The 10,535-nt window shown below is 40.3% G+C and overlaps 1 protein-coding gene across 1 annotated transcript; it reads right to left on the bottom strand.

Annotated features, from left to right (window-relative positions):
* Positions 1–6,726: 6,726 nt before the first annotated feature.
* On the bottom strand, positions 6,727–9,727 carry CUNH2orf69 (chromosome unknown C2orf69 homolog). Its single transcript, XM_065750293.1, has 2 exons — positions 9,428–9,727; positions 6,727–7,801 (listed from the first exon to the last, which is right to left on the bottom strand). The coding sequence occupies exons 1-2, from the start codon at positions 9,725–9,727 to the stop codon at positions 6,962–6,964; spliced, it is 1,140 nt and encodes a 379-aa protein (XP_065606365.1). The 3' UTR covers positions 6,727–6,961.
* Between the last annotated feature and the right edge of the window lie 808 nt (positions 9,728–10,535).

Raw genomic sequence — 10,535 nt, 5'->3', positions numbered from 1 at the left:
TCTTCAATTTCTTAAATAACCGATATGAAACACATTGTTCTGAAATCCTATTAAATTAGAAACCAAGCAGTTTAAAAGTGTATTTTCTTAACCCGAGCATAATGTGTCTGGTGACAAAAATATTGAAGTTAGTGTTCAAAAATAAAATATTAAAAAACAGAACAAAAAAAGCATTGGTGCTTTCTAACTGCTGTGGTACATGTTGTGAAGCAGTACTGCTGAATGAATGGTGGAAGTATTAACGAAATAACTGAGCTAACACTGAGAAAATACATGTAGCTACACTAAAAATCGATGACTAAAATAAGACATTAGAGCCACGAATATTCTGTGGAAGTTCATCCTTTAGGGTGCTACATCAAAATGGGATTGTTCCCCAATAAAACACATGAAGTTGTGGCAATTATAAATGCTGACAATATTAGACATGGAAAACAGTCACTGCCAGCAGTGTATGTAACAGGCTAGTTAGCTGATGCAGGCTGCTCTGGACAAAATATAGACTGTATCTGCAGTCAGTGGTAACCAGATTTTTAGAGTAAAGTTTGAACTGATGCTTTTAAAATGTAATCAACTTCATTGCAACAAAATAGCTGGGGAAAAACAAACAAACAACCTTATCCTTGACTGTATGAAGTATAAGGGATGACACACTACTTCAGAAGAAACACTTATGCATTTTTCTTAATGTTTCCTATAGTGAAAATCAAATGCCAAAACTGATGTCAAAATATTCTTTTAAACGTGTTTCTCTCCAAGAGTGATAATAGGGTCTATCTTAAATGTTTAATAAAAAAAGACTAGGATTGATCACAAAGCATCAGAAATATTTGCAATTGCTTTCAGATATGCAGGATGAAACTCTCTGCCTCATTCACATAGTCTCACAGTGAGTCTATTAACTTGACAAAGGCAAGGATGATTTTACCATAGTAAAGGTTATATTGTGTATATGATCCCAATATGTATTACTTTACAGCTTCAAAAGATTCTTATCTTCTCTGGCCAAAATGTATCTTTACATATCTGGGATATTTAGATGTTTCTATGCAGACAGTATAGGTGCTGAGGATGTACACTCAAAGACAGTAACTTTTACAAGAAATTCTCTATAATCTAATATCGTTCCATAACCAAAGACCTTAGTGTTACTAAAAGAATTATGTATTTATTTTTGACATTTTTTCTTTCAATTATTTTATCTGGGCTCGAGTCAGACTGTAGGAACTGATTCTAAACTCTGTAGGTATTAAATTCTGAGAGCAGTTATCTCTTTATTTGGTGATTGCTATGAGAACCAAGAACAAACTGGAAAGATTAAAAGAACTGCTCAGCCATGTTAAAATGAGCAGCTTCACATGTGATGTTTGGCCAAAAATGCTCAGAAGATACTGCTTGTGGTAGATCACAGCAACATACAGTTTTTGCAGTGAAAGCACCTACATTTCAGATGTCAAGCAGTACATGAGTTGCTGAAAACTTCCATTACAAAACTCAGTGTAGTTCTAAGGAAGGCAAATGAGAATGAAATACACAGATGTGATGCAAGAGTTTCACCTGACATCAGGCTATGGAATATTCTTCGCCAGCTGAAGACCGCTGTTTTGCACATCAGCAGTGCTGCATTTCTTGACAGTGTTCTGTCTTGCGGCAGTGTTTTCATTAGAAACAACTCAGCTCTGAAATGCCAAGTCTAACAGAGGAAACAAACAATGCTGACTAAAAGCGATCTCTGAAAGCCTACTGAAAAGGGAAAACCGTATAAAAATGTAGACTGAAAATTGAAGTAAGAGCATTCTGCTGCTTTTTAAATACATTAGATGTTTATACACATTTAGAAAAAATATTTTTCCCTTTCTCTAGCAGATGTTTTTCTGATCATTTCCTTAAAAAGAATCTGGCACTTCCTGAGTCGCTTAAGAAACAAGCATAATGAAACCCTAGGGACAGGAAACTACAGTAGAGCCGTCGCTATCTTAGAAGGCACAGTACTCTAAGCAAAATGCCTGCCTTAATCAGTTTTTTCACAGTGGACCTTAGTGGTGTGAAACAGCCAGTACTGTGTAATTTTTTGTTGTTTTTGTCAGCAGGAAGAGTGAAATACGCAATGCTAATACTGCTAAAATGAGCTCAGTCAGGACGGCCTGACTGGCATTGGGAAAAGCAGTATCTGTCTCCTCCACACAGGTGTATGTGATCTTAGACTACTGGCTTAGTTACTTCATATTATTTTATTTGAGTTGAGAACAGACATCTTGGACCTTAACAGGGTTAAGAGATAGTAAGATCAATGGAAAGCCAGCTTTGATCTCAAGGATGTCATGAGCAATATTTACATGTGCCTGAATATCTATCAAGTTGTGAACACTGTAAGTAAGGTGTGTGGTTTTTTTTCTCCTTCAATCTACCTTTACAAAAATGAAATTAGATTTCAATACAAGATTGCAAAGATTTTGAAGAAATAACTCCAAAGCGTGATTTGAAGGGGCTGCCTCCCGTAGATTGCAATCTGAGACATGGGCTTTTGCTTTTTGCATTGCACAGGGACACCCTGCACAAAATTTACATCTATAGATTCTGCTAGGCAGTATCTAAAAGTATGGCTCACAAGAGAGCACAGAGATTAGTAGCTACGTTGCTGCATGAAGGGCTGTGAGGCTCTTGGCATCTATGGTACAAAGAATCCAAAGCACTGCTCAGTGCAGGTTTTATGCTAAAGCAACTACAAAAGCAAAGGTTCACCAAGGTTGGAAAAGACCTCTGAGATCATCCAGGTCAGCCATCCACCTGTCACCAACATTTCCCACTAAACCATGTCCCTCAGTATAGAACATCTATGCTGGTTGCTACACGATGTAGCTTATCAGCTACAGAGTACACTGTCATATGTCTTGTATTACAACACACACAGCACTATAGATTATTTCAGTGTTATTTAGAAACAGTGGAACAAAAACCTCAAGCTAGTCAAGATTAATGTATTATATATACAGTAATACCAGTACCATATGTAAACTCACTAAAACAATGCAAAACCAGCTGAGCCATCCATCACTTTTCATGAAACACGTCCTTTAACTTTCCAATATATTTTTTTATCATAGTTATTGCAGAATCACATTTACAAAACAGCTCAAGTTACCTGGACAGAGAATATTATACAAGTCCAAAGTATTCTTATAATTTAACGAATTATTTGAAAGAGACCAGAGAAGAGTTGTCTTCAGAAGTACAAAATTCAAAAACAAGACCACTTGACAGGTGAGAGACAGACATCAACAAAGGCAAGAAGAGGAAAAATAATCTACTTCTGATAAAGTTTAAAGATATTTTGGAGCGTTTGATTTTACCCACATCTTTCCTGTTGTGGTTCCATGTGATATCAAATAAGTCAATTCAGTCAGGCAGATTGTTTTCAAACAGATCGTGTTCAGTTATTTTGCTCATTTGACAGACACCTGCTTTGAGACTCTAGAAGAAGATCTCAAAAAACAGTGAATATATACCAACCCACTGTTATGCTGAGCATATATGAAAAAGAAGACCCTAGTATAATTTCAGATATGTGCTCAAAGTAAATGGATGGGTATGGTCTAAACTCAATAATTCGACTTACAGACCCTAAGACAGGATAAATACCTCCACTCCACACAAATAGCAAAGTAACTGTCAGCTGAGAGAGAACAACATTGTTGCAAACACCGTAAGAGGAAGAAAAAAAGGTGACTTTTCTTTCTGCAAACAGCTCAAAAGGACTCTTTTGGGAAAACTTAAGTGCATGATCATATGCAATCACTTTTATCCAAGAATATCCAGTCATAACGTTCTAATTCCTGAAGTGACTTTGCAACCTTAATTTCAATAATATTTAAATACAGGGCACTCCTATTAGTTCTCTCTGTATCAGCAATAATGTGAATTAAGCAAGCTAGAGCAGCTTACTACGAAGTGCTAGTGCTAACTTACACAAGGAGGCAGAAGGATGTTATCACTGGGAGAACAAAAGATTCCAGTAACATTTTAAGACTCGGACCCTCAATCACCTTTCAAAATGTCAGGTCCAATTTATTACAGAAGCATCTACAGAAATACAACTAAATTAGTCCTAGACAGGAAAAAAGTTAGCTAAGTTTCTAGTATTTAAGATGCACTCAGAATAATTTAGGTTACCTGTAATCTGGACAGTTTCACAGAGCTGAACACTGTTTTAAAGGGATTTTTAACAGCTGTGGCTTAAAATGTTAGTATTTCTCAAAATCTGAACAATGTCTTTCCTTATGTGCAAGAAACAAGTAATATAAAGAATAGCAGCTATTACACACCTGGTTGCACTAAGGACAGTGTAATGTTTCCTTACTCCACTCAAAAATATAAGTGTAAGCAAGAATGAAACCCACTTGAGGCATTTACATCTAAGTATACTGAAAAACTGCCATTACAGTTTACATCAAGAAACAAGCATATACAAACTATGACCCATTTCATCCTAACATAGAAATGTTCACACCTTTGGGTACTTCAAAACAGCTTTCATAGGGATGCAAGTTTCCAGTAAGCTCTTCTGGAATTATGGATGCCAACTATGCTAATACAAAGCCTGCCCTGCAAAAACACACTTTCAAATAATTTGTTTTTTAAACTAGGTCACCACAAACTGCTGACAAAGCATAATGCACAGAATTCAACTGTTTAATCATTTTACACTCACAATGAAGTGTTTCCACCCATTATAAACAGTTTATTTTCTACATTCTTTGCACATCAGTTTTGCATGCATTATAATGAATGAGGCACATCCAACGAAGTACTACAACTGTTAGAGACTAATTTAAAAAAACCCAAAACAGTCAGGTTTCCCTCCATAACATTAAGTCTCAAAATAAGATTAGCTTTTTAACAAAGTGCTTATTCTTCAATCTAATACAGCAACTCTTGAGCTGATTTTGCTTAACAAACTGTTGTAAGCCACCTCTACCAAACAAGTTAGTGTTAGGACAGCAGTTCAGGAACTTCTGAAGATGATGCCAATATTTTAATAGCTGTTTTCAGAAGCTTTCATCAATCTATTCCTGCTGTTTCGGCTGGCACTGAGTTGTTCAGAAATTGGTCTGCGATCTGCACTGCTACTGGATAGGGCAAGTCTCAGCATATCTAAATTAGTCTGCTTACTTTTGAAAACAGCAAAGCTGAACTGATAGGAAGGAAGATCAGTGGTATATTTATTTATTTCAATTTAAATGTGGATAATCAACAATATTTCAAGCAATCTGCAAGCATGTGTAGGCCATTAAAACCATTTTTAAGGTGATCCACATTTCCTTTAAAGAGTCCTGACATACGCTACAAGGGTTATCAAAAAGACAACAGTTCCTCTTTAGTACAGATAAGTATTTAGAATCTCATTAAAATGATAATTGATAAAGAGTGGGCAACTTTGCAAGAGATGTCAGAATACTGTCTCCAATGAAAGCTGTATATTCAAAATATTCCAGTAAAGGAAAGGTGACCCAGGTCTTTCCTTCCCCAGTTTAATAGTAATAGGAAGCAAGAAGCAGGGGAAGGGTACACTAAGCAATCCAACATGGGAGCAAATATAAAAATAAAAAAATAAATTTTTTTTTCTCAGAATTGAGCCTCATTTGTTTCTATAATTTTCACTTTCTTCTGTACTTCCACCCTTCACGAAATCCAAAGCCATTTTAAGCCACGGGTTCACTGTTAAAAGCTGCAGCTGTATTTAAGAAGGATTCCCTAAGATATTAGAAGAAGTTGCTTACAACAGTAGAAAAAAATGCATTGCATCCGTCTTTCATGTTGAAAAATACTCAGGTTTGAGGCAAGAGCAAGATTTGTTCAGCTTGGTTTTGTGCTGGTTTTGTTGCTTTGTTTTTAAATGTCCTGTTTAGAACACTATGCTCTGAATATAGAATTTTGAGTGGCTGTCCAAGCAACCACCGAATTACATGTAAAGGAGAGAATAGTTGTACAAGCAGAACTATGAAATGGCTACAGGCAACAGCCTAAAATTTTTTAATGTGACTTCTCATATACTGTGTACTTATGCCTTTGATTCAGATGAATGCTAATGCTGCCCTTTGTAAGAAAAATGTCATCATTCCAAGATCAGAAGAGCTAAATACCCCTTGAGCTGAAAATGCAGATATTACTGCTGGTCCTTAGAGAAGTTAGTCAAAACAATAGCAAGGTATGTTGAAACAGCAATAAACTATGCCCTTGCAAACATTCTTGGTCACTCAACATAGCTATGTTTAAATTTTTAAGCTCCCCAGGCAAAATGCCTATTCACAAGCAGATGCTGTGCAATGGGTTAAGGAAACACTGCAGTCACAGTAAAGGCAAGGAGCTCAGAAAGAAAAGCAGATTGGCACTATTGTTCCAAAGAAAAATACTCATGACTTTTTTTTTCCATTAGGAGAAATGTTACAAAACTGGAAGATTTAGTTAACTAAAGGAAAAAATCTTCAGCAAAATACAGAACTAAGATTGCTCTAACAATCCTTACACCAAAAAACTAATGCTGTATCTCCTATTGACAGACCAAAGTTTTTAGCCCTGGAAGCTACTAAATTGATGCATCCAGACACGTGAAAGTCTTGAGTACTTCAAACTCCCATTGAAGGCAGCATATGACTTCAGACCGACGACTAAAAATTCCGTCAATAATTTGACGATAAGCATTCACACAACACAAAACTTTTATAGAATAACTCTTCATAACAGTCTTTTTTTCTTTTTTTTTCTTTTCAGGAATCAAATGATGACGTCTTGCAGATGTCCTCCTTTTGAAGCTACTTGAAATGCATATATGGCAGCCACTAGTAACTCAGTACTGATGTAGTATTCTCTTCAGAAAGCATCTGCTCAAAGCTGTAAATCTAGAGAACAGGATTTACCTGTGTCAAAAGTGCTTTAGCAATGAATATACTATTTAGATACAGTCTCAAAATACTTCATGAACTCGGAAATGGTTATCTAAGGAGGGAACTTCATCAGCAAAATGTAGTTGATCATTTATTTCCACGCCCAATTCTTCAAGTATCTGTACAAATTTCTCATGCTCTCTCCCAATCCATGACCTCATTGTGTCAAACACTTGATACGGTGTAACATGAGAATGAACTTCAATTCCTGTCTGTGCAAGTTCTTTCAGCACTTCCGGATAAGTAACCCAAGTATTGCTTCCTCCCGAGTGACCACCATCCAACCAGTAAATGGCTTTTATGTTTTTTAGGAAGGCGTCCATATTTTTGTCTTTCTTAGCTTCTTTCAGCTCATAAAGCAGCTGGTTCAAAACCACACAACCTTTACTGAAGCCAATCAAAGTAAATGACACTGCACCTACAGCAGATGGTATAACGAAGTTCATGGCGGAATTATTAGAGCATTCACAATCTTTCTCTCTTTCTGTGGATGAGCAGCCATTTGCTGTAGGAACAGACTGTGGCTCTGATTTATGAGCAGATATTTTTGCATCCTTGCTGAAACCACATGCGGTTTTCTGAGACTGCAGAATATTCTGAGAGAGTCTGAATGCATTAACTAGCAATGCGTGGAGATGCTTGAAAGCTCCAAAGTCCGTGCTGTGCTCTGGTGCTCCAAACATGTTGCTAGCCACAAAGTTGTCATAACAACTGAATTTGTGCAAGTGCATTCGAGAACACTTTATGACCCAAATAAAACTATTAGGGAATCGGCGAGCAAGTATGGTAGCAACGTTTTCGAAACTCCAGTGCTCCCACTGAAAGTTTTCTGGGTGGCAAGACATGATGTCATAATAGTTCTGAAAAATTAAAAAATAGAGAAGACGCATTACTACACTGCAAAAATAGCTCAGCTCCACTTAGTACATTCACAAGGGATCACGAGCAAGAGAACTGTTTTGTACTGCAAAGATGCTCTCTTGCTGGGCTCTGAGAATAAGAAAAATGTTAAAGAAACTGTTACATTTAAATTCACCTATTCTACTTTAATATTTTTACCACACATTTTTATATCCCAAAAAACAACATAATATTAATACCTTGAAGTACACATCATATCTATAGAACTCAATCCAAAAGAAGAATAAAGTATTATTCATTTTAGTATGACACAGAATCATAGAATGGCTTAGGTTGGAAGGAACCTCAAAGCTCATCCAGTTCCAACCCTCTGCCAAGGGCAGGGTTGATAACCACTAGATCAGTCTGCCCAGGGCCCCATCCAACCTGGCCTTGAGTGCCTGCAGAGATGAGACACCCACAGCTTCTCTGGGCAGCCTGTGCCAGCACCTCACCACTCCGAGTAAATATTGCATCATAACACCTAAATCTCCCCTCTTTTAGTATAAAGCCATTCCCTCATTATCCTGTCACTATCGGACTGTAAAAAGCCAGACCCCTCCTGCATGTAATCTCCCTTCAAGTACTGGAAGACCACAACAAGGCCTCCCTGGAGCCTTCTTTTCTCCAAGCTAAACAAGCCCAGCTTCTTTAAACTTTCTTCACAGAAGAGGTACTCCAAAACACATAATTATAATGTATTTACTCCATTTTCAGAAATATTGGTTGTCCTATTAGAGGCAAACAACAGACTCAGATCTTCAGAATAGGTTTTCTCATGCATGATCCTCACCCCTGAACTTCTAACAGCAGAGAACATGGATCAGTTACATGTACTGAGGACAACACAAGCTCTGAACAAGGCGCAAACAACAGTGGCAACCCAAAGGGTTTTCTTAGACCATCCTGATCCTCAAAATGGGAGTTATGTACTACCAAGTGCGTACAGTTACCGTGTGCCTTTTGATGTCTTCTCTATATCTATCGGAAGGGAGGTTGTGGTGAGCTGGGGGTCAGCTAGAGATTAAAGACTAGAGGGAATGGCCTCAAGCTGTGCCAGGGGAAATTCAGACTAGATGTTAGGAAATGTTTCTTCTCCAAAAGAGCTGTCAGGCACTGGAATGGGCTGCCAGGGATGTGGTGGAGACATTCAAGGAACCCTTAGATGTACTGTTGAGGAACATGGTTTAGTGAGAGCTACTGGTGATAGGCGGACGGTTGGACTGGACAGTGTTGTAGGTCATTTCCAACCTCGGTGATTTCCTGATTCTATGATGAATGTCACCTTAGAGACAACATCTGCATCCTTACAGGCACGATCTCGGCTTTAGCACCTAGAAAGCACCCCGGTGACTGCACTACCCACAAATCTGCTCTGGAAAGCTCCCAGCTTGCCAATTCCCTCTTCTTCTCTCCAAAGACAAGCTCTGACACAGCTCCAGACGCCGCCGCCGCCGCCGCCGTCAGAAACGACGCCCGGAGCACTATTTACAGACGCTTTCCCTCAGCGCAGCCCCACGCGGCGGGCAGGGCCGGCTCCCTCAGCCGCAGGGTCCCCGCTCCCGGCCCCGCACCTCGCCCCGTACCTGCACGTCCCCCGGGAAGTACACGACGTGATGCTGAGACGCGGCCGAGCCGCGCGGGGCCGGCGGCAGCAGCAGAAGCAACTCGTTGGCCCGCTGCGGTTCCGCGCCTTCCACCTCCGGCAGCCGCAGCCACGGCGGGCTCAGCCGCGCTGAAGAGTAGCCGCCGCCGCCACTCGCGGGCCCCGCCGCACAGGCGGCCGGCGTCCCGCAAAGGCTCATGCTCCCGCCCAGGCCGAGGGTTGCGGGACCAAAGAGTCCCCACAGCAGCGAAGCTGCGCCCGCCCGGCAGCGCCCGCTCATGGGGCCGCCGCCTCCAGCCCGCAGCCCAGCCCACAGCGCGCCTGCGCACCACCCCCGCGGCCCACACGGACTTCCCCCAGGGGGCGGTGCACGTGCGCTCGTAACGGCCGCCCGCCTCGCGGTGACGTCACGGAGCTTTAAAAAAGAGCGGGAAAGGGCGTGAGGAGCGGCTGCGCGGCGGCCCTGACAGGGCGGGGCTCTGTGGCGAGGACTTGCTGCGATGCCACGCTGATGGCTCCTTGGCCTCGTCCTGCCCTTGTTAAGCCATATTGAGATGGCAGTGCCCGGCATGTGTTTGGTCTGTGTGGCCTTGCTTGAAAATAGTGCTGGTCTAAAAAATGCAGAGGAAAAATAGGGCAGTGTTTGCCTGTGAGTTTGTTGCTGTGTTCCAGGAGCCCCTGTAAGTGTGCTGCTGTGGTGTATATTCAGCACTATGGGGCACCGTGGGCTCTGCACAGAGCAGTTCATTTCAAAGCAGGTATGTGGGCCCTTACCTTTCCTAAGAGGACTGTTGCATTTTTCAAAGCAATTTAGATGTGTCTATTTCATTTCCCTTATGCTAGCTTGTATAAGGGATGACAGACATAGGAGGAAAGGCTTTTTGGTGTCTTCTGTATTGAGAAAGTGCACAATTCATGGCAAATAAGGAAAAGTGAGCCTTTCTATCCTCCATAGGCGTCCCTGAGGGTGCTAACAATTTTCTTGTTTTTTGTATATTCATTTCTTTGTAATTTCTACTTTGAGCAATACTTTTTTTCATTTGTTTTTGTTTTTATACACTGAAATCAGAAACAAGATTGATGCCTGG

Source organism: Cyrtonyx montezumae, unplaced genomic scaffold (genome assembly GCF_038088225.1).
Source record: "Cyrtonyx montezumae isolate F1298 unplaced genomic scaffold, pur_monq_1.0 scaffold_7, whole genome shotgun sequence".
In the NCBI taxonomy this organism is placed as follows: domain Eukaryota; kingdom Metazoa; phylum Chordata; class Aves; order Galliformes; family Odontophoridae; genus Cyrtonyx; species Cyrtonyx montezumae.
This window is presented reverse-complemented; position numbering and strand designations above follow the sequence as displayed.